The sequence below is a fragment of the Xiphophorus maculatus genome, chromosome 15 (assembly GCF_002775205.1).
Source record: "Xiphophorus maculatus strain JP 163 A chromosome 15, X_maculatus-5.0-male, whole genome shotgun sequence".
NCBI classification, from domain to species: domain Eukaryota; kingdom Metazoa; phylum Chordata; class Actinopteri; order Cyprinodontiformes; family Poeciliidae; genus Xiphophorus; species Xiphophorus maculatus.
In genome coordinates, this window is record NC_036457.1 from 3752939 (window position 1) to 3777798 (window position 24860).

General features: G+C 39.5%; 1 protein-coding gene across 1 annotated transcript; it reads left to right on the forward strand.

Moving 5' to 3' along the window:
* The first annotated feature begins 3415 nt into the window (after positions 1 to 3415).
* LOC106699914 (endothelin-2-like) lies at positions 3416 to 24814 on the forward strand. Its single transcript, XM_014472384.2, has 4 exons — positions 3416 to 3796; positions 14653 to 14806; positions 21885 to 22004; positions 22752 to 24814. The coding sequence occupies exons 1-4, from the start codon at positions 3736 to 3738 to the stop codon at positions 22852 to 22854; spliced, it is 438 nt and encodes a 145-aa protein (XP_014327870.1). The 5' UTR covers positions 3416 to 3735; the 3' UTR covers positions 22855 to 24814.
* Positions 24815 to 24860: the final 46 nt, after the last annotated feature.

Genomic DNA, 24860 nt, shown 5'->3' on the forward strand with positions numbered 1-24860 from the left:
TGTTTCAGGTTCTGACCCAGGCTCTACACACAGTTTATTTGACAAAACCACAATCCCTCCGTAAAACTTACATTGCCACAGTTCCCATGAGCAGACATTATCTCATTAAAAACATTTTCTTTGGGAAAAATCCAATGCTAAGACTCACCAATGAGTCTGCAAGATGAAATAAAATCCAATGGGCTGGAGAAGATGGAGTAATCTCCTACTGAGCGACTCATGGTAAATTATTTGGTTTAATAACACATTAGCTATTTAGCAGGATAGATATGTGCTGTGGGACTCTGGGGCATCTGGGTGGCTATTAAGGATCTACGTGTGTTGACGTTCTTGGTATAAGTAGAGCTTGTTCCCTGTGTCCGCCAAGGTTGTTCATGAACAGCATCTCATGGAGATTATGGTGTCTGGTTTGGAAACCTGGATGGCATCTTTGCTTTTCGCAGATACTGTAGTTCTCTTGGCTTCTTCAGACCATGACCTCCACCATGAACTGCAGTGAGTGCACAGTGGTGAGGAAGAGAGTCGGCTTCACATTTCTACAGTCCTCGTAGATAAATATAAAAATGTGGACTGTGTCAAATGAACCAAACTAACTGAAAAGTCTGTTCACCTCCTGGCCTGAGGGGGCGCTGCACCAAGAACCATTGAAGGAAACCACACAAAAACATCTGAAGAAAATATAAGTACAACTTCCTCCTTCACAAAGTGTAAACAAAAATAGAGTAGTGTCAGTTTTTCGCAGTTGTACGATTTCTCTTTGGCAAGGGAGATATTTCTTCTGCTAGCGTTAGACGAGCCCGTTTGTATTTACCCAGAATGCCTTGTGCTGTAATCCACTTCCTGCATTTAAAGCAGTCTCTTGTCCGCTTGCCATTTGCATATCAAACTGCATCACAGTTCACTTTACCAAAGCGAGACCCAGGTTTGGAGGCGGACTATCGTTTTTTGGTCAGCATTAGTTCGGTTGCACATTCACACCTCCCCAAACGAACTGGACCTCATAGACAAACAAACTAGATTAAAGTGGACTAAATTTGCAAACAAAGTAGCAAATTTGATTCTAATTCTTCTATCATTTTTACTAATGTTTAGTTTGCATAATCATGAGTAACTTCTAAAGGTTGCTGCTGATCTTCACATCTGTTTCTTCTCTAAAGTTCTCACCAAGTATTTCTGTCGTCAGCTGCTGATGTTTTCCTTGGTCTACCTGCTGGATGTCTCTTACTTGGTATCCCAGTGGTTTGTTTCTTCTTCAGGACTTTCCAAATGGTTTTCTCTGGCTGTGGCCAGTGTTTGTGCGCTGGCTCTGACTGATTTTCCATCGTCACATTTTAACATGAAACCTCCAACTGCATAGGCAGAACTGCTATTAGTTGATAAATGTTCAGTTGCTCTTAATTCTTGCAACAGCTTTTGGAAACTCGATACATATTAGAAATATTGGCACAATCTTATTCAAATCCATCACCTCTGTGTTGGCTCAGTGTAACTAACACTAAGATTTGCATAGGAAGGAAAATTCAATGTGCTTAGCTGTGAGTTTTTAAAAATCTGATCCTCTCCCAGTTTGTTGTTTTAGGTGGAGGTGTTTGCAGGCCTGCAGTTGAACAGCGCTGTGAGAGATGCTCAAAGCTTTGGATGTTGTTGTAGAACCTAACCCTGCTCTAAACTAGTCCACAACGTTCGCCTTGACCTGCTGGGTTTCCTCTGTCTTCATGATCCTGGTTGTTCTCTGATGTTTGCAATAAACCTTTTGACATCTTCACGGAACAGTTGCTTTAATACCCAGATAAAATTACGCGCAGGTGGACTCAGTTTACTTTAATCGGTGTGGAAGTCATTTGATTTTCTCAGGTTTTAGCGAAAAAAGAATCTAGGTTTATTTCTGTTGTCCACTAATGAGACCCTGCCTGTTTATGTTTCCTCTTTTATTGAGGTGAATCACACATGTTGGGACAGCATGTTCATTCCATGGAGGTTTACAAGGCTTTTTGGAGCTGTTTTTGGGGGAACCCAACCAAGTGACTCTTTGGAGTCCTATCCACCACAGGATCTGCTTCCCAGATGTTTGGATTGTCTCTGTGAACGTCCTATGATGGTTTACCACAACGTTTATCCACGGTTAGACTGACAGAAAGTCAGCGAGACAGCTTCCCCTAAACCTGATAAAACAGAGAACCACTTAGCTGCTTCTTGAGGTTTTGTCATTTTCCTGGTGTTTTCCTCCAGCTGACCTCAGAAGAGACCCATTAACAAAAATGCAGAAATATTATCTGCCAAAGTAGTAGTGAAGCTGAAAACGGCTCGTTTGGGACTGAAATGATGAATGGATGATAAAGGATTTGTAACATCGTCCATCAGTGTGCTTGTTGGGTCGAATGAGCGAACACAGACCTCACCCTCCCTCAGTTTCACCTGGAGGACGGTGAACAGCCGCGAATCCGGTGTGTTGGTGATGCAAAGCCAAAGTCTTAGTCTGTCACTCAGCAGAAGGTGTTTCTGATCGTCTTTTTTCCCCCGGCTAACGGAGGGAGAGCGTCTCTGGGTCTTTAGTTTGAAACGGGTCTGACTGAAAGCCTGAACAGAGACGCCTGGGAGAAGAATCAGACTCCAAACATCTGAGTGAAAACGTCTGACTGACGATGAGGAGAAACAACCTGCGATCAGATCCAAGATGGAGGAGAAGCTGGACGAGCTCAACAAGACATCCATCCATCATCCATCCAGCCGTGGACTGATAGCTGGATGTTCTCCTTCTTCTACGGAGCTGAATGTATGGTTCTGGTCCCAGAGCATCATACTACCACCACCGTGTTGAACAGAAGGTTTGATGTTCTGGTTCTGAGCATCCTGTTAGTTTTACAGCGAATGTAACCAGACACACCTTTCTAAAAGCTTTCTTTTGTCTCTTCAGTCCACAGACGTTTTTTCCCAAAGTCCTCAAGATCATCAACACTTTTCTAGAAAATGTGAGTCGAACCTCTGTGTTCTTTTGGATCAGGAGGAGTTCTGCCTTCAAAGTCTCCAATTTTTGCCCAGACTCTCTCTCTTATTGTCGAATCATGAAGTAGAAATCTTAGTTGAGGCAGTGAGATGCTCATCCTGATCATGGTGGGACACTGAGGTTAGAAAAGGAGGTTATTCACAGCCGATGACCAGGCTGAAACACTTAAGTGTGGAAAAACAGAAGGAATCCATGAAGTGGAAAAACGTTTCCACACCATTACAGACAGGATGGCAAGGATGTTTTTCCTTCTTCATGAGTGTGTAGATTAAAAATAAACAGGGCAGCTTGGTGTGTGAGGATGGCTTTGTGAGGGAATCCCTGGAGGGAGCCGTCAGACTCCAGGTTACAGAGCAGAGCCGAGCAGAGCGGACCACAGTGAGAGCGAGACACAGGTCAACCAGAGGAGGCTTTAATTTATGGTTCTCATTGAAGGAGCTGCTTCTCCTCTGCATCCTCCTCCTCATCCTCCTCCTCTTTTCCTCTTCGCCTGTTATCACACAGCTCATTATCCTCCCTGCTTCTGGAGCGTGCAGACGCCTCTGAGCCCCTCCACACCGTGGTTTTCCTTCAGCGCTACCTGACCGGATCCGTCTGGACATACGAACACAACGCTAGCATTCAAACCCGCAGGTGTTCAGGTCTACAGCAGCCACGGTCCTGCAGGGTTTACCGTTTGGAGACTAAAGAGTTTTCTTCTTTCATTTCACACCTGGAGGCTGCAGAGCAGCATGGACTTCACTCTCTTCTGGCTTCTCGCCACGACTCTGATGCTGATCCATCAGTTTCAAGGTAAGACCTGTCCTAAACTTCATAATTGATTCTTCTACTGTTGATATGGGTGAGGTCCTGTCTCTAAGCCAAACTGAGAACTTTGCTTTAAAATTGCTTCAATATGCATCTTCTCACTGTACACAGTATTATAGTGAGGCAGCTCCAGCTCTGTGATCTCACTAAGTTAAAGGACTGTGTCACTGGGTAACTGAGGACACATAATGCATGTTTTTCTTCTATAATTACTCTTGAAAGTCCCAGCTTTAATATCAGTTGCATTGCAGAGGATGGGGGAATTTGACAGGATAATGGCAGCTGAGTAATCTGAAGGGCTGGAACCGAGCAAAGGTGAGGAAACGTAATAAATGGGATGAAAGCATCAAATCTGGGTGTGGAAAGAATAAAATTTGTCACGTTTTTCTGTTAACTACAATCTGATGGTCAGTTTTGAGCCTGTGTTGCCTGGATAAAATCCCAGTTTGTCTTTTTTAATGTCAGGTTTAATGATGAGTCGTGAAATAAAAGCAACATTCTGCTCATTTGTTCCAGAAAGTGAATCTGTTTCAGTTGGAAGTTGATTATTTGCACCACAGCTGAGGCAGGTTCGTCTCTAAGTGGTTGCAGCTGAAGGTGAGTGTTAAAGGGATTTCTGTGTAAAACTTGTAAAAGCCTGGTCTGATTTGGCTGAGAGGTGTTGATAAATTAGATTTTTGTCTTGTGGTAACATGCAATAACGCCTTCCTTGACAGTTTCACACATTACCACAGACTTTGGTGGGTAGTAATAATTGGATGCATCACTCAGGGTGGGACTAGCCCAGTTTTTGGGTTGTGTTTGTGTGCTGTTATTCAGTCAGAGAGGTCATTTATGGATTCTTTATTTCCCCGTGGTAAACTGATGCTTTTCGCAGTTGTGTGCACTAATGAGCTTTGCAGGACAGAAGGACATTTGTAACGCCTTCAAGAAACCAAATATGTGAAGAAAACTTTCCCCGTTGCCCAAAGAGGCTGGATAATGCCTGAGGAATGTAATGCAAAACATCACAGTGGGGGGGGTCATGTCTGCACACAGGAAAATCTGGAATGTGTTTGACCCTGGGGCTGCTGGCCTTCTACCTGCAGGTTCCTGTCTGCCCCTGCATGAACCCAACAGATACAAACATAAAGGATGAGGATCACAGGAGCTCTTTGTGTGCTGCAGAATTTCATTTTAAATTGGATTTACAATTGCATTTTTACCGTTGTTCTGCTATGACTTCATGAATAGGTGAAAACAAAACGTACCCTCAGGCTGGTACATCTCATGCTCAGTGAAAGACCCAGGATTAGTTTTAAAAGCTTTCTCATTTCACATGAATCCTTTCTAAGTGATAGATGTTGCTAAATCCAGAGATTGTTAGGAGAAGGTATGTAATCTAGAGTTTATGAGTTTGGCTGCCACTCCCTGGTTTAGGTTTACCTCACACTGTTAACCCAGAGGAATCCGCATGCTACTGTTGATGATGCTCACAGGCCCCCCACTTTAATTCAGTTTAATTTGAATGTTATAAAGACGTAAAAATAGAAAATGAAGTTATAAATTAAACAAATCTCTGATCTGAAGGCACCTGCTTGGAACGCCCTCGTCTCTCATGATGAAAAGATTTGAAGACTCGGCTCCATAAAAGTTTCTTTTACAGCTGCAGAAAACGTCATGCACCCAGTTCCTCTCCAGCTTATTGTTTTCCTGACCTGTTAGACAGACTGTAAGGTTTAAAGTTGCTCTTATGTCAAAGTAATTCTCTGCTCAGATAAAAACAGCTTTTAACATCATAAATTCTTATTTTATTTTGTGAAACAACCTGAAGCAAAACAGCATCAAAATGTATCTAGTTGTGCATCTTCCTAATTTTTTCTTTCATTTACCGTTTAAGATAAATAAATCAATCTTCATTCCAGGAGTTTTTGGATCTCATTCAAGATGCAATTCTTAAATACATTAACAAATTCTATTATAATTTTTATTCTTTTTTAGGTTAAATTTCTTCAAAATGTTATTTTTCATTGTTTTCCACCATATAAAAAAAGATTTCCAACTTTTCTAATTCTACATATGTTCAAATAATTAAATAACCAGATTGTGATGTCATTGCTTTGTAGTCTTCTGATTGGTTGATTCATACCGACTGACCTGTGGATGTACTTTGAGGCAACAGCTCAGACAAACAGCTTCCTTGTGTGACATCATGGAAAGCAGCCAATCTGCACTGCAGCTGAAGATGCTTAATGAAAAGCCTCAGGAAGAGGCTATTAGTCCAAATGTAAGAAATAAAATTAATCACAGATTAAAAATGGACTCAGGGAGGAAGACAAAAAAAACTTGGCTTTGATGTTTGAAGCTGGTAATAGAAATCAGATTAAACTGCAATGTGTAGCAAATTTTAAAATGACACACTTATAGCTTAGAGCATTGAATGTTGTATTTAAAGCTCTAAATCAGTACAAACTACCCTATTCAACAAGATTACCTGTGCAAAAAACATTCCAGGTTTTTCTGCAAGGTACTTTAAATCTCTGAAAACCTTTAAATATCAGATTTAATTTAGAAATTGATGAATACTGATACTGAGACTGGCGATTTCCCTCATTAAACATTAAATTTCCCTCATTTGGTTTGGCTAAAATGCAGCTGTAAGCAGTGTATTTAAGTTAATTTGCATATTCTGGGTCAGATTTGTTAGATTAATTCAGAGTTAATGGAGACTTGGCGATAAAAGGCCTTTATATGATGAACACGTGTTGAAACGGGCCAGCATCAGGTCTCATTTAGTTCTCGCCTGATATTCAGATCAGCCTAACTGCATCTGGTCTTATTTAGGTCTGGAGTGTTCAAATTTAAGACCTGAATTAAACAGAATTAGTACAACTTAACGTTTTAGATGCCTGTCTCTGCAGGCATCTAAAACGCCTAATAGTTTTAGATTTAATGTTTTCTTCTCCGTGTCTGCCATCCGAGATGTGGAGGAGAGCAAGAAAATGCAGAGAACAAAACCTGCATGCTGTCTGTGCAGAGCCGGCCCGGTTCTGAATCTGCTCCTTTCTACAAGAAACAGATGCCAGATCCAAGTCACTTAATATTTTATTAGCAGATACAGTAATCTTCAACCTTTATCCTCCTTTTGTTCTAAATCTGGTTTTAAGTTGATTTCTTTGTGTTTAATAGTTAGATGTCTGACATCTAATACAGTTTAATGGAAGAAAATATCAGTTTTAATCCTCAAAACCAGAGCAAAAGAGAAACTGTGGACATGCTGCAGAAAAAGCAAAAACTTTCAGAGTATCTAATATTTTATCTGAGACACTGGAGGCTGATAGAAACCTGAGAGCAATCAGTCCCAGTGACAGGTGTGAGAAGAAATTACTTTCTGGAGGAGCAAAGAGTCACGTGATTTACAGTTTTGAGAAAAACGTCAGAATTCTCAAAAAACACTATTTCAGAAAAACTTATACATTTTGAAATCTGAGAAAAAAGTTGTAAGATGAATGTTCACAGAAACGCTGTGAGCAGCCTGAATTCATATTCAGTTTGTAAGGAAAAGATTTGTTGGTTGTGAAGCAGGTCTCCTCTTTGCAGGTGAATTTTGAGTATTTTTTCTCCAGATTACAGATTTCAAACATGTTATTCTGAGATTAATCTGCTATAAAACAGTAATTAGTAGATATTAGCCATCAGTGATCATTTAAAGAAGGTTTAATCCCAGATTAATGATGGGAGTTAAACAGTAGAACGGCTCCATCAGTGTGTGAGTTGAGTCCTGCAGTGTCCGGTCTCCTGGTGGTCAGCTGCCCTCCTTCAGCCCACTAGGGGCTGTTGCTTTTGGACCAGATGGTACCTCCCCCACCCCCCACCCCCACCCCCCACCCCTGTGTGCTGCAGGAACCTTCCAGCAGTTCTCTATGTTCAAGCTGGAGATGTTTAGGCTTCAAAATGTGCCAGGAAGGAGTTTAGCTTGGCTCTTCTGTTGGCATCATCTGTTACGTCCAAAGAAACCTGAGTTTGCACAGATCAACCTCCAGGATTGTTGTTTTTTTTTTTACTGCAAACACAAAACCGCTTCACGCCGAAGAGTTCTGGTCAATACATTCATTCATGCTGATAGCTGCTAAGATGTTACCTAATCCTCTGGGCTGCCGGGGGATTCTGGTTCTGGCCAGCCCAAACACGGATCAGCAGCTGATCCACCTGTATATATATCACTAAATATTGTGGAGCTCCTGTGGAGCCAAGCAGAGTCTGTTATAACAGGTAGCAGATTTTCAGCAGAGCTAAGAAACGTTTCCACGTTAAACTAAACGACTTCAAAACCAGTTTTCTTTACCGTCAAACAATAAATTACAAACCAGACGTTTCCTGTTTTGTGTTGTGATATGTTGTTTTTTCTAAAGTTTCAAGTATAATAATTAGTTTATGATATATTTTTCATTATTCAATTTAATTGTCATAATTCATTAGTCGGTGGATCGGATCAGTTTGTTTTTCCACCTTTTGGTTCACTGGTTTAAGTGCATGGTGGAAGTTTAGAGTTTCTTCATTTTTTATTATTATGAATATTAATGATGATAATAATAGTCTAGTATTTTCAGACAGTACCTGGTAGAGAATTTATGTCATTTGGTGAATTAAATTCTTTCTTTATTAATAATTTACTAAATTAACATAACAATCATAATTAATTAAGCCAAACATTGTCAATTGTTGTTTCACTGCAAACCTCAACTTTGGATTTGCCTATTTTATTCTGCAGACATACATGTGAACCAACACAGGCAAATTTCCATGACTTCTTGCATAAAACATGAACGTTTATGGAACCGCAGAACACTAAAGGAAATTACAGGAGAGGAAGCCGAGTTGCTGACGGCTGCTCAGCGGACTGAACCGCTGCCAGGAGGGGAGACAGGAACATCTCAAGATGTGAAATGGAAAAAATGTTGTGTTTGCATCCATAAAGCGTGATTCACTGCCTGGAGCAGGGAAACAATAAACTACCAGCTTTCAGCATAAAATCTGACGTCCCGTCCGCCGTCTTAGACAGGACACCGGTTGCACACTGAAAGGAAAATGCTGGTATTGTTACAGATGTGCCAGCAGACGTGAATAATATTAGTCTCAGTTATTACAACTGAAGCTGGAACGTCACAAACAAGTGATTCTGAAACCTCCCAGGACTTAAATTTCAAATTGGCTCAAGACGAACATCAAACCAGTAAATGCTCGCATGTGGTTTGCGTCCCTCTGGCATCCATTAACAGATCGTAGAACAGCCTGGTAAAATGTTGGTGGTTTTATTGTTTTAACATCTTTTTTCTAGTTTTGCTTATGCTTTTCACAGCAGCAGGAGACTTCTCAGACTTTTGAAATTTAACCTCACTGACTGTGAAACCGCTGATGGATTTACTTGTTTACCAGAACCGATTTTGCACCGCAGAGTTCGGTCTGCCGGTTGCAGAACGACATTCCTCCAGCAGCTCAGAACAAACAAACTTGAATAAGAATCTGAATCTTCAACCTTTCTGACCTTTTTTCACTGCACTGGGTTTGATGTTAGGCTCCACTTCAGGAAGTCAGTGACTGCTAGTTAAAAAGACTTGTAGGTTTTAGATTGAAATGCCTGCGGCTCAGAAAACTTTCAGGCGTGTCTGATGCACGACTCTAACCTGATTCAGGGCAGGCAGGACTGCAGGTTACAAAAACAAGGCAGGCGAGATTGTTTGTCTTTCATGAGACTGAATTACGTTGGTGAGGAAGAAACGACGATGACAGCCGATCGCCGGGAAACTTACAGGTGATGAGTTGAGCAGCTCTCTGGCAGACTGGACTTTGGAAGAGGATGAAAGTTTGATACTGGTACCAGTAGAGAGTCTGTGGTTGAAGTGTTGAGGCCTTTCAGGAAGGAAGGTGAAAGTTCATCCAACTCAGACAGGTTTGATGTAGTTCAGGTTAAAATCAGGAATGTTTTACTCCGCTGAAGGTTTTCAGGGATTCAGACATGTTGAACATTTACAGTTTTACTCTTTTTTTTTTTAATTTTCTGACTTTTTGTCTATTTTTGTGTCATTTTCTGACACTTTTCCTTTAGACCACAGGTCATATCTGGCCCTCCAAAGTTTTTTATGTGGCTCTCTATACTCCAAAGCGACACATAAATATAGCCTTGAAGACAACAGCTGTGAATTTAAATATAATTTTAACAATAAAATTGCAGCAATTTTTGTCTTTATTCTGCCAAATTCTACCAATTATTTCCTTTCACGATCAAGAAATCCACATAAAATCAACAGATTCCCCATTTGTTTGCATTAAGTCATCATTGTGCGTTTGCTGCAAATTTTCCTCAAAAATGGATAAAGACATTACAAACTCCCACCTGCAGGTGGCAGTAATTCTTATTTCTACTAAACTGCTGCCTCAACTTTACTTGAATTGAAGTTGCAGTACATGGTCAATAATAGAAGGTGACAAAAGGTCACATTTTCATAAGCTAAAATATTGCAAAATTTCACAAAATCTTTCATTTTGACTGTAAAAAAGTCACAAATTCTTGCAGTGACTAATCAATGTGAAAAGATGTTAAATGTTATTTAATTTTAATATGAAATTGTTGAATACAGAGTCTGTTTATTAATATTTTAACAGTTTGTTAAGGGATTTTTATCAATACATTCTGGCACAACCGGCCTTTTAACACATTCACCCATGTTTGACACTCCGGCTTTAGACTGTCTTATCGTCTGATAATATCTGGGAGCCTCATTTGGTTTGTTAGAAAGTCCAAAAGAATCAGAGGCTTCAACAATTACCAGGATCAATGACTACCTGACAAACAGACTGAATGACTGCATGTCTAACCAGGTGATCAGCCAGCAGGAGCACCACAGGGTCCGTACTCGCACCATTCCTTTTTCACTCCATACAGTCCAACTCCCACCATCAGCAGAAATATGTTAACATCTAATAAAAGCCAAATGATCCCTGCTGAAGGGTCAGACATAAAAGTCTTCCTGATCTTTGCAAAAAAAAAAAGTTTTAAGGTTAGTTTGAAGTCGATGCAAAATGAAAACATGCTGAAGGATTGTCAAAGAAGCTGATAGACGAGCAGGAACCAGATTTGTTTGGGTGAACACATGGATTTCATCATTCAAAGAAGGGCGTGTTGAGCTTTGAGGAAAGGAAAAAGAAAGGGACCGTTTGAATTTTTTACTTTTGATATCCTTGTGTATTTAAAAAGAATCTTTTCAGTATGTTTAGTTTGATTCGGGCGCTGCTCTGGGCTGCTGCAGTCCCTAAAGCTCCAATCAAAGCAGGTCAGAATCTCCTGGTGGCCAGACATGCTGGTTTTTATGTGTTCACAACGTTTTCAGGAGAGACTTCAAGTCCAGTTTATAAGAGAAACCTTAGAGAATACTTAAAATGGCAGCGAATAAAAAGGCTACGCGTGTTTTTCTTCACAGGAATCTGTAAGTACTATTGTAATGAGGGAGAGTAGAAGTACACAGAATGCATCTGTTTTCATCTATGAATCATACAAGCGGAGCAAAAACAATGGCCAGGAAAATAGTTAACATCCATTTTAACTGGAAAAAAGTGGAAGTTTGAACATAAATCGTGTCAGAAACAGAAGAATCAAAAAGAATCGATTTGGTCCAATACTTTGAGTTTACATGAGAGAATAAATGGAAGAACTCAACTCCAAAATCTCATGTAAAGAAGCTGTGTCATATTATTTTTGACAGTTGTATTTAATAGCCTGACAGAATGCCAGACTGGTCAAAAAACACCTCAAATTGTGGGGTTGAGACCTCTGAGTTGCTTGTTTAACTTTCCATGAATAAACCAATGTGCCCACAGGCAGGAAATTGAATGAGGGCGCGCTCTGTGTGCTTTTGGATACACGATGACCGTGGCTAAACGGCGTAACATCGCCTTTCAGCGCCGCCTCCAACCTGTCAGCGCTCAGACGGTTCTGACCTGGAGACGCTCAGATCTTCTAGACCATCTCCAGTCATTGGGATCTCCTGAGCTGTCTGCTGACAAATCTGAAAGAAATGAATTTTCCAAGCTCAAACTGAGCACTGCGGTTCCAACTCCGGTTTTTAATCAGTCAGGAAGTTTATCTGTGAAATCAACCCCAGACGGTTCTCTCACCGGCAGCGTTTACAAATTCGCTGCAGTTTGCGTCGCTAATTCCTGGAATGTTTTTTTGTTTCTTTCCGAAACAAGCACATTTATACTAATATTTTATGCTTCATCAAATCAAAATAGACTAAATGGAAACGGTATTCTTGAGTAAACTCCAGGTTCTGGTTCATTAAACAAACTCCAACTGGTGAAAACATTAAACAGACATCTTGTTAGCTGGACGTTGTGCTCTTTCTTTCTCATCTGCTGGCTTGTGATTGATAGATGAATCTCTGGCTGCTGCTACTGCAGTTGGGCCAGAGCAAACCCAAATGAGTAGTTTTCTACTTTGGTTGAATTTAGTTTGGCTAATTATCATGCTGGTAGCATAACTTATGGATCTGATTAGTACTTTATGCTTATTGCAACTAACTATAGATAGAGGTGCTCCCTCTGAAACTGCCTATTTTAACACATTCTATTGTACCAAAGAATTTCAGATTCTCCAGCTGCTTTTCTTTCGAATGTTTCAGATATGGTCTAAAAACTCCATGAATGGTTGCGTCCACACAGCGCCGAGGACTTTACATTGAGAAATATTGTTGTGTTTCAGTTTCACAAAGACTTTGTTCTTCTCCTAAAGATAGTTGAATGAATCAATGCTGTTTTCCAAGATGTCCTGAAAGCTTAAACTCTTACTGGCGGTGAGACGCCGCAGAATGTTACTAAAAATAAAACAAACCCAAAGCGCTAAAATTAGCCAAGGTATCTCAGAAGTTTTTGTGCATCAGTTAACAAAATAACAGCTTCCATGAACAACAACCTCAAATATTTCATTCTCCAGGACAGAGCAGCATGAAGACTAGCCCGTTTATAGAGAGGAGAGGTTATTTTGCTCACGTGTAAGTCGTGTAAAACCCTCTATAGACGCCCAAACATTCCCGTGTGTGCTGTAAGCTACATCAAAGCCTATCTGCGGTCTCTCTCTGCTTTATGGGTCCTGAGTGCTGGTTTTAACATGCCCTGGTGTGCATGTTGTTATGTGCCAGCGAGTGTTCAGGTGTAGGCACTGAGTTGCAGTGCATTATTTCTGTTCCTGCTGTGGCCTTTATGCAGTTTACTGGTGTGAGGCCTGCTATAAGGGTTAGAAACCAACAGCTACAGGAAGAGTTTGTCAGCCAGGAGCCAAGGTCTTATTGCAGAGTAGTTTGTGGACTACTTTCTGCAATCTTGTGTCTATCAAGTTGACTAATTTTTTACTTTCTTGAACTGAAAGCAAAGCAAAATTTTTATTCTACGTTGTGTTTTTTCAAGCTGCCTGTAATCCAAGCGTAATTCATAGCCTTGTAAAAAATATTCATGGTCCTTGAAGATTTTCACAGTTATTCTAATTAATCACAAACAAAATGTTCCAGACAAAGAAAAAAGAAGCTGATCTGTGTGTGGTTGGGTGAAAAATTCGGCTATTTATCGTTGAGCACAAACGAAAGATTTCAAAGAAAGCAGAAACTCCCATCACACAAACCATCGCTCTTCTCTCTGATCATTTGCCGTCTTTAAAATCTGGCACATGTTGCGCAATTTCAAAATATGATACTGGAACTGGACCGTGTGGCTTGACTTTCCTTCCAGGACTGTCCAGTATTAACGCCGTCCATCATCCCATGACCAACTGCCGTGTTCCTGCTGAGGAGAAGCTTTTCCACAGCATGAGGCCCGTATGGGAACGGCGTGTCCAGCATGTTGGTCTTCCATCACACTGAGATTTTGCAAGTGGGACAAAAAGTCTTTTAAATGCTGGAATACGATTTTTTTGTTTTTGTTTTTGTTTGCATTACTAATTAATTGTAACTTCTATCAGACTTCTGTGTGAACGGTTTGTGGACCTAAAGTGACCTGCATGTGCAGAAGAAGAACATCACACAGCAGCGCGTTGTTTACAGAACTACTAATGGACGCCAGTGTCCATTTATTGATCAGTTTTGAAGTTGTTGAGCAAGGAGAACTGACGGTATTATGAAAGCCAATTTCTGCTGTTTTTCTTTTGATTACCTTCATCCAAAGTGTTAGCACTGCTTTCTTCATCTTCTTCTGGTGCTGAATTATGACTCGTGTCTCATGTCAGTGATGTAAAAGTCAGATTAAATGGAACTTGACAGTTCAGACTGCCCACACTGTGAAAACTAGTAGATATTTATTTAATTTAGCACCAAATATTGGAAGTGGCACAAATCAAATATTTTTTTAGGGCGAATTGATCTGAACTGGGCCGTTCAGACGCCATGCACACATCAGGTGTGAGTCGCATTTTCCTGTTGTGTGAACCCAGCTTTTGACCAGAGTATGTTCTTCTGATTGTTAATTTTTTTAAGATTATGTGTCCATAATGAAAGATCGACAAGAAAAACAGTACAAGAGAAAAAGAAGATATTAAGGAAACGCCCAAGAACTGGACTTTAAACCCCCCACAGCTGCATGAAGGACTGCAGCCTCCACATGAGTTGCTCCGGGATTTTTAAACTAGATTTTTCACAGCAGTGGTGTGATGCAGACCTCATGTTGTTTCATTTGTGTCACCTCTCTCATCCTGGCAGTAACTGCACTGGCATTAAGATCGTCTCTAAAAACAAAATCTAAATGTTTTAGCTAAAAGATTGCTCATTTTGAGCTGATAGTTCACATGTCGTTAATCACTTTCTTTCCTCTGTGTTTCCCAGCATCTGACATGAGCCCTGTGGCGGAGGAGGGCCCCCTCGCGCAGCTCGCTCACACAGCCCACCGGCGAGAAAAGCGCTGCTCCTGCGAGAACCAGAAAGACAAGGAGTGTATTTTTTTCTGTCACATCGGCATCGTCTGGGTCAATACCCCGAGGTGAGCAAACGGGAGATCAACATTAAACATTTTAGGAGTTTGTTATTGTGGTAATGGCTGAGCTGGAGTGCTGGGCTGATGATGAAGAATAGCAGAGATAAGACACAACCTGCAGTAGCTGCTGGATGGGAGGATATGCAAACAGCAGCTGCAGTCCAAAACGAAGACAAACTGTCTCTGTGGTCCCGGTTCTCAGCCTGTAAGGTCATTAAATTACAGATGGGAAGAAACAGCATCTTTAACTACAACAAATATTAAGTTTCTTCAGAAAACTGTTGGACCCAAACGGTCTGAAATTAATTCTACAACCTCTAATTAAAAGACAACAATCTAATAATATTTTCCAAGATCAGTGATAAATGAAGAACAACTACTGCAGTAAAGTTCAAGCCTCTTTAATTAAAAATACAATTATTCTTTACATGCTTGAGATTACCAGATTAATTTAGCTAAAGTTAAACATTTTATAAACAGAGTACCAGCTTTCCAAAGTGAAGCTTCTCCTGCTATAAATCTGCCCAGCTGGGAAGATGAATGTCAAAGACGTCATGGTTTTCCCCAGAAAATATATTTCTAATGAGGACCAACATGAAACTCACACCAGATGTCCAGGGAAACCAACCGTATCCACATGTACAAAACATATAAATCCATGAATTATCTTATGGGTGATAAAGTGGAATCAGGCAGTAATGAAGACGCTTCCTAAGAACTGTTTTCTGTAAAGTATGGAACAAATTATCTAATTTGTTGCTCAGCTATAATTTTGGACACAAACTGTCTTCCATAAACTCTGATCTTTATTCCTTTTCATAAATTTACAGTTGGATTGAAATCATTTGTCTGACTTGTTAATCCTTTTGTTGAGAATGTTTTACATTTCTCTATTCATCCTTCGTTTAGTCGCATGATGTTCCCACGTCCTAACTTCTCTACTGGTAAACATGGCGCATGCATCTTTAGGCATCTAAAGAGTTAATGTTTGGTCTCACTGGACCATAACACACCCAGTTCTTTAATGGGTTGTCCAAATGTTCTGGAACAAACCTTACACCAGATTCAACATGCTTTTCCTTCAGCAGTGGAGTCTTGTGCAGTGAGTGGGCATAATTTTACGTTTTATTTGAAACAGTACATTTGCTAATTTAATATGCATGTTCATTTAAGTTAGAAGACATAAATAAACTGCAGTTGAGAATTCATGGAGAACTCGACAGAGCAACAGTCATACAACGTTTTATAAAATGTGTGACATGGAACAAAACACAACGACACAACGAATGTCCAAAATGTGCATTTGTGCTTTAAAAACAGCAAACTATTTACAATATACAAAAATAAAAATTGTTCAAACAACAAAGATGTGAAAGTATCAGCACCGATGTAATTTAAAATGAGTAAAACTGTGAAAATAACTGCAGAAACCAGCGGTGATGGTTCTAGAGTCCAACAGCTGCTGGGAGGAAGAACCTGTGATTACGCTCATTTTTGCACATAGGATGCAGAAATTTGTCATTGAAGAATCTCTAGAGTTTAGCAACAGATTCATTCAGACATTGTGAAACTAGCACCAATGTTCTGCAGCGGTAAGGTTGCAAAGATCTTACCCATCATGCTCCTGGGGTGATTCCTTGGTAGTAAATTAGGTTTTATAGGCCACCAGTTCGGTTTAAACTAACTGGTGTTAATTCCTGCTGATAGTGACTTGATTTCTGTCTAAATACTTTTTTATTTTAGCTATTTTCTTGGCTTTCGACCTTTGGCTTACAGAAGCCATCATGTTGAGATATTATGAGAATATTGATTTTAATCAAGACACATTTTGCAATATTTTATATCTGCTCCATCATCTTAAGGACTCCTGTGTGGAGTATTAAAAATAGTAAAGTAGCGGGTCCTCAACCAGATAGTTTAGGCGCCATGCCGACTGCCTGATAATAACTTCTGGTCCCAGAACCAGTGGTGCCTACAGTCCTAGACTGTTTTAGATAACGTTGACCCTAAAAAGTTGCTGAAGTGAATGTAGCTATTTACAACGTAGCTCCTTCCCCATAAAGTTCAAACTTTGCCTGTGAACGTTTTAATGACACCAGAGGAATACATGTTTAAGTTAGACTAGAGACCTGACTCCAGTTTAAAAGTAAAGAAGAAGCCAAAATGCCACTGAAACATTGTTAGGACCACATGCATGTCTTTTAATTTGCCTGGTTTTAAATAAGAGGAAACACATCTCCATTCACAATCACCTCCAACTAACTGGATTTTAGTTGAGTATGCACAAGCAATGACTGAGCAGTTAGCTGTGGTGGAGGTAATAAGAAAGCACATCTTTCCTAAAGAAGGGTAATTTCTGGAGTGTTTCCTCTGGTTTCCTAAATAGCCGGCTTGAAACTTTTAACAACAGAATGAAGAAACCTCAAGAGTTTAAGGCTATTATAGTCAGATGCTCCTTTACCCACAATCAGTTAACCCCTCCTAGGCTGCTCCCATTTAGAAATCGCTTACCAGTGCAGTTGGAAATGTTCCTCAGAAATGACTTAAACTTGTAAAACTTTAGCTAAACATTAATATCTGACCAGTAAAACCAATGAGGAAAGTGTTCTTTATAGACTGATAAAAATGTGCCTGATTTCTGAAACTCTCCTTGTGTTTCCCATCAGTTCAAGTAACAGCTAAAGCTCTTTTTTTTGTCATTTCCCCATAAATTTGCAGATGTTTTGAGGCTGAATTAAAGGTCTTTACAGTCAGACTCAAAATTAATTAAGTTGAGGTCAAGTAAAAAAAAAAGGGTTTCACCAAAATAGCTTCCAGAGAGGATCCCAAACTGTCTCAGATTGTTGGTTTGGTCTAAACATAGCAGTGTGGTTACAGGAGATCTTCCTGCCTTCTCCATAAAAAGCTCTTAAACAGCAGAAGCGGTGCCCACCATCACTAACTGCCACTAAACGCTGCGGTCTCTTTCGTCTTAAATCATTCTCTTAAAAACATTCGTCTCTTCAGTAAGCCAACTTTTCAGCTTGAGAAATGAAAACACCTAATCTAATTACCAGCATTCCAAGAATTACACTGATGGTTGGTGAAATGTTCAAATCTATCATTTCTAATTGACTTAATATGTGATTGGCAGCAAAAACACAAGCAATTTTTTTTTGTATAATTGGATATTCAGGCAAATATTCAATTGACAAATATTAGTAATGAACTCAAAAAATTAATCCTTTCTGAAAAAGAGACAAGAAGAAACCAGGTGTTGAAAGAAAACCATCAGAGATCCTGTTTGTCCAAACAGCTGGAAGATGATGGTCAGAGGAAACTGGAAGTAAATTATTTGGTATTTAAAGGAACAAATGCCAATATTGCAAATCCCTTTAATAAAGAAAATCCAATAAAATAGTTTTAATACAACAAAATGTGGCCCTGTATTCAATTTAACGTAACATAGAGTAGAACAGATTCACTAATGGCTTCATACAAGGAAATGCAAGATAATTTGAATTTATGGTATAAAACTCAAAGTGTTTAAATGAAATTTCAGATTTGTCTGCTGTTAGGGACTTGGAATGGAAATCTGTTTAAATTTTCAAGACTTTTCCATTCTACAATTTAAATTATTTGTGGCAATACTTTTTTCTTCACAAAATTCTACGGTTAATATTTCATTTCTAGATTCTGATTTTCACTGTAACCGCCTGGAAAACCTTAACGCTCCCAATTCCCAACATTCCCAATTAGCAGCTATCTCTGCTGGGAGTCTTCTTTGTTTTGTTTTGGTGTCACTTTGTGACGTTGCACTGCAAAATGTTGCACTGTGCACTTAGTTTTACACATAAACATTCTGTCAATCAATCATGATAAAAATAAAAATAATCTGAAAAATACCAATTAAGAAATTATACAAGCATTTGTTGTATCATTTTCTCAGTAAATCCTATTTATTGAATTAGATTATTATTTAAAAATAAATAATAATCTAAAGTCTAATTTACATCAAAATTAACAGATCAGTAAAACTATCTGACTTTTATCTGAGAGCCTTGAAGAGCCTGGAAAATAAATCGTTTTTTATTACATTGTTAAAACCACAAACATCAAGTGAATCATTTGGGAGGAAAACAACAGTCCTATAAAAGTAAATGTTGCTTAAAGTCAGAGATTCACCCTAAGAAATGTCCAAATAAGTAGTGAAATAAACGAGGAGTTTGGGTTTTCGATAGCTGCCTTTAGGCGTCCAGCGCAGCTGCAGTCCAGGTGAAAGACGGAACGGAGGGATGGAGGAACGGAGAAACGGAGGGATGGAGGAACGGAGGGATGGAGGAACGGAGGGACAGAGGAACGGAGGAACGGAGAAACAGAGGGATGGAGGAACAGAGGGATGGAGGGACGGAGGAACGGAGAAACGGAGGGATGGAGGGATGGAGGAACGGAGGGACGGAGAAACGGAGGGATGGAGGAACAGAGGGATGGAGGGATGGAGGGACGGAGAAACGGAGGGACGGAGGGACGGAGGGATGGAGGAACGGAGGGACGGAGAAACGGAGGGATGGAGGAACGGAGGGATGGAGGGACGGAGGGATGGAGGAACAGAGAGTGAAACTCAATCTAAGTTTTCTCCACATCTGGACACGTTGGATTTACAAGGACACACCATGAAGCAGTTTATCTGGCAGCCACCGCCGTAAACATCATCCAAACGTTGACTGTCTAATACGGTTTAAATACTCTTACCCTCGGTTTCCATGGTAACACCGATGTTTGGGCAGATTTTTGTACTTGTGTCAGGAGCTGTCAGCACATATTTTCAGGTAATAAAAAAAGATGTTATCTATTAAAGCTGGGAGCTGGTGCGTTTGGTCTTAGTAAATCGATGTACTCAGCATGAACCTTCTTCTTTTGGGGCTTTTAAAGACTTATTTCTTTTCCAGGAGGGAACAATTTTACAACACTCAACTGCAGCCATTTTAAAATACAGAAAATGGAGGCAAACGTCGGAACGCATTGAAGATTTCCTCTGATTTATGAAGAGGGGAAAATCTTCATGCAGGCAGTTAAATATTTCAAGTTTTTGTGCCACCAACAGTTAAGTAGAGTAAACACAACATGCAGTTTCCAAATTATTCTATTTTTTTAAAGGAAAAGTTATCAAAACCAACCACTGTTAACCCAAAAGTCTGCATCACTTAAAAAAATCATGATGATAATCCCCAAAGGAACATCAGAACTGCTGTCACACGGCAGAGGCAGTATAGTGATCTGGGAATGCTTTTCTGCTTAAAGGAGAATCAGATCCACGTCTGAATGATTCAGAAAAACAACTAAATAAAGTTCTGCAGTGGCCTAGTCAAAGTATGGACTTAAATCTGAATGAGATGCGAATGGAATAAATTGTTGCTAATCCTAATCCATGAATTTTCAAATGTCATCATTCGTTACCTTATTATCACTTGTTGATCTGAAACAGTTAAGTGGGGCAACAGAGGAAAACAGAAAGACATCTGGAAGGACGCAAATAATTTATTCAAGTCTGAGTGTAAAATGATGTTAAATCCATAACAGATTCAAACGTGTGCAGCCAGCTTTCTATCAAAAGTCCGGAGAAATATGAAGGTCCGTTATGAACGAATGTAAACGTATGGCTGCAGCTGTGGTCAGACTCCAACAACACCAGCTACAGGTCCGATTCTTTTAAAGCCAGAAGGCTGCAAAGGTCACATCAGACAGTCCAGTAGATGCCACTCATCTGTGTGAAGGCAGAGGAAATGTTGGCACCGATTTCTGGGCTGTTTGATGTTTTCTGGCAACAATAACAGGGAAGAAACATCGAGTATCTGCCACTATGCAGCCGTTACTCATTGAGCTGCAGTTCAGCAGTTCAGCAGTTCAGGTCACCCAGATTTATTCCTCCCTGCAGCCCAAGAAAGGAGTCCTCTGACACTCAGGAGGGATGGAAGGTGGAGGCAACAGCAGGGAGGTCAACAAGCCGCTGAGAGGAAAATAAATGATATTGTAGAAATGAGGCAACTGAGGAGGAGGAGGAGATGAAAGGGGTTATATGTTATCTCCAGCTGTGGGGGGGAAATGAGATCCAGATGTGCTGCCGATAACAGAGTCGTTCAACTCTTATACGTCTAAATTTGGTTCAAAAATGTTCCATTTGGAAGCAATTCTGGTTTTATTTGCTGTTACACCTTTATTTAAAGCTGAAGCGCTGAGCTGCAGACAGTTCCCGCTGCGGTCGCATTAATGCAGCCGATGGTCCGGCTTTAACCTGCAGCCACTCCGGCACCACGAACATCCAGCTACCGCGGCTCCAGAAACAGATCACAGGAGCCATGTTTGTGGTTTGTATTAAACTTTGGCTCACAGAAGGATAATTGCAGCTTTTTGATGGATTTCTGGGAAATCCTTTCCAAACCTTCCAGTTTGTAATCGTGAGCTCGAGTTTATTTTGAGTTCAGGTTTATCTGTCATGAGCAGTAAATACTGAATTTATTGAAGCCCTTTACTCTGAAAAAACAATGTCACAAATATGCAAATTAAAGAAATATAGCCTTATGGTGTAAAACAGTCAGATTATTAAAGACTCGTCAAATATCCGCATTCATAAATCTGACTGTAGAAACAAACTCAGAGGTTCCTTCACCAAAAACAAAATGAATGTTAAACTTTATCAGGCTTTCTGAAATTAAAAAATGGAGGTTTTAGGAAGTGAATGAATGAATCCCAAGACTGCTGTGAACTAGAAATCTATATTCATGCATATTTTTTAATTTGAATGCAAACATCTATCAAAATATAAATGTTTTATAAAATTAACCTTCTTTGATGAGAGGCACATCAAATATATTCAAAAGAGAATTGGAAATTGGCACTAAATATTTAGTTCCATATTAACTATTTGGTTTCAAACTAAATACTTGACTGTAAAATAAATATTTAGTTAGCAAGCTAAATATTTAACTGGCTGTGTAGAATCAAACTGATCCTCCAGTTTCAAGCAGCTAATTTTTTGAAATTGAAGCCATTTTATCAGAACTATTCCAGTATTTTAAAATAAATGTCTGAATCTTTTGTCTTCCAGCCAGGTGGTGCCGTACGGATTCGGGTCGGTGCGCCTCCGGAGGGAGCTGCAGCGCTGCTTCTGCACTGACTCACAGGACACTGAGTGTTTCAGCTTCTGCTCTGAGCACATACAAACACTGTGAGTGAACACACACACACACACACACACACACGCACACATGCATGTTGACTTAAACATGGACTGCACATGAAAACAGAGACCAGAAGCTCCAGGGCCTGATGGGGGATTTTACCGCCTCCATCTTCCTGTTCTGGTTCTCATCCAACACTTTCATGAGATTTCCTCCTGCAACTCAGCAAACAAATAACCATACAGGCACAAATGGACACAGGTGCAATCACTGTACTACATTATATATTTGCAAATTTGGTTCCTTGCATTATTGTAAATATTATTGCCGATATGGTTTACTCCCATTTATATCTGAATTTCACTTAAAAACAGTGACATTAAAGCCTGTTTCACTTTTTTCCAAGTAATTTTAAAATGTCTTATTTAATACCTAAAATGTTCAATGCACTGGATCAATCAATTAAGTTTATTTGTGTACCATATTTCAGCAGTTCAAACTGCTTTACATCATAAAAACACAAAAATAAAGTCATGAAATAACATTCAGTCACCAATTGAGAAACTTGTAGCAAATGTTACATTTTGTCGAGTACAATCATCAAAATCATTAATAGTTTCTTTATTAAAAAACAATTTTCAGATTTATACAATTCTATGTTATCTGTGAAAACACCAATAAGAGAATTGTTTAAATTTATTGGCTTCATAACAACCCTACATTTAAATAGACATGAAAACTACGTTTTTATTTTGCTGACCAAGAAAAATAAAGAAAATGGTTTTTGCCTGCAGGGAGGAGGACGCTGTTGTGAAGAGGAAGACTGAGAAGATGAAGAGCTACAGAACTGCATTGTGGGAAAAAAGAAACCGGCACGCTCTCAAACACCAGACCTGAGACGGAGGCGCTTCACCGCTAACACCAGCTCTTCAGAACGGAAGTCCTTCAAGTATCTAAAGCAACTCATATTGGACCCTTCAGTACGTGGCGGCGGTCCGGTCGTGTACAGTGACATTTTTTGTTAATGTGATGATGATGATGATGTTTGAACCAGAGCTTTGAACACTGACAGGCTTTGGCTCACAAAATGTATGAATATGTGACCTTTGTGTCGACTCCAATCCGGCTTTTAACTGTTAGAAACAGCCGATCCGTGGAAAACCTCAAACCTGAGCATCCAGGGAGTTTCCACAATAAAAAGTCCACAACTTTTTATGTTTTGTCACATTACAACCATAAACTTCATTATATGTTTTGGTTATTTTATGTGACAGGGCCGTTCACCTAAACAGACTGAGCCTAGAGGGTCACGGTATCTCTAGAGGAGCTGCAGAGATCCACAGCTCAGGTTTCAGTGCAAATGTTAGCTGCACACGACAGATCTGGAAAAGAGTAGAAAAATGTTGAAAGAAAACTGTAAAAATCTCTTCTGGAGTTTATAAAAAAACAGCAAATATATACAGTAAGTCTCAATAGAGCTCCAGTTAGCCACTATAACTGCTGAGTTAGAATGGTCTAGTTAAAGTACAATTGAAAATCTGTGACAAAACTTTAAAGTGTGAACATCTATTAAATGTTGTTTAACTCAAGCTATTTTTCTGGGATGATTTGTTCGGGTTTAGGAGACTGAATTCATCCATGCCATACTTTTAGATTTTTATTCTTAAATAATTTTCCTAACTTCACAGTTATGCACGACTTGATGTTGATCCCAATGAAATTCATTTTAGTTTGCAGTTGTTATGTCACAAAATGTAAGAATGTTTGAAGGGCGAAAACACTTTTTAATCTTACTCCAGCGTGTATGGAGCAGTAAAAGGGACAAAAATCAGACAAATGGAAAATCTGTGTCTTCAGTGACACAAGATAAGAGTGAACAAGTGAAATTCCAATACCTGCTTTCACCTAGTATGTAATTATCCCTGTAGCATTTGCACCTTTTTCCATCTGATTTCTTCCTTCCACTAAACTTTCTCGGATACAATGCTCTGTGAACAAAAAGCTTCTTGCTTGGTGTTGCAGATGTTGAAATTAAATCTGGCAGCTCACCAAGAAGAGGTTATTTGTCTTAACAGCAGCACTTCATGATCCAGGAGAACATTGTGTCCTGTTCAATTTTTTAACAGAAAAATGGCTCTGAATAGTGATTTTTATTTTTAATTGTATGTCTGACTTTTGTGTCTATTACTCCAACATACCACAATCATCAACAGGGGAAAAAAAGCTTTTAGGGTCAAAAGTGAAACCGAGTGGAAACAAATGGAATTCAGTATTATATTTTTTTGCAGTTTTTTTTAAGCTTTTCTTTGGATTTTGGCTTTTTCTCAATTTCAGACGAGTCTTTGTTACTAGCTACTCTTCTGAAAACAATTTTCCTCTCAAACGTGGTTTGCGGTGTTTGACTCTAAGATGTGAATGAAGCTCCTTCATGCTGGGCTCAACAGCTCTGCTCTGAATCTCCATTTTAACATTCAGAAAAGCTGCTTACATTTCAGCTTCAGCCTGACAAGGGATTATAAATTACAGATAAACTCGCTTGTTCAAAGACTAATTGTACGATAATCGGGACTGTGAGGATTTCACCTGCTGTCAGAGTTTCAAACTCATCGTGTGAATATGAATAATAATAATAATGATAATAATATATCTGTCTGTAAAGAAATGTTTTTGCTGCTTCGCATAATGTTTTGTGTATTTTTTCCATGAATGCATGCATCAAAGCAGCAGTAACAGCTGTTTGCTGTTTCTCTGTGTTTATATCTGCACCTTTGCTTCTTCCTCCGACATGTTAAAGTATCCGTGAAGAATAATGCACACAGATGGTAGAGTGTAAAATAAAGTATTTATTTCATGTCTAACCCCAGAATCCTCTCCATCTCTTCATTGTGGTGAAATGTTGTCAC

Excerpts from the sequence above, each read along its gene's own strand:
- LOC106699914 (XM_014472384.2), top strand. The coding sequence starts at position 3,736 with ATGGACTTCACTCTCTTCTGGCTTCTCGCCACGACTCTGATGCTGATC. Across the intron at positions 3,797-14,652 it reads GCTGATCCATCAGTTTCAAG|CATCTGACATGAGCCCTGTG; the intron begins GTAAGACCTGTC and ends TGTGTTTCCCAG. Across the intron at positions 14,807-21,884 it reads GTCTGGGTCAATACCCCGAG|CCAGGTGGTGCCGTACGGAT; the intron begins GTGAGCAAACGG and ends TTTGTCTTCCAG.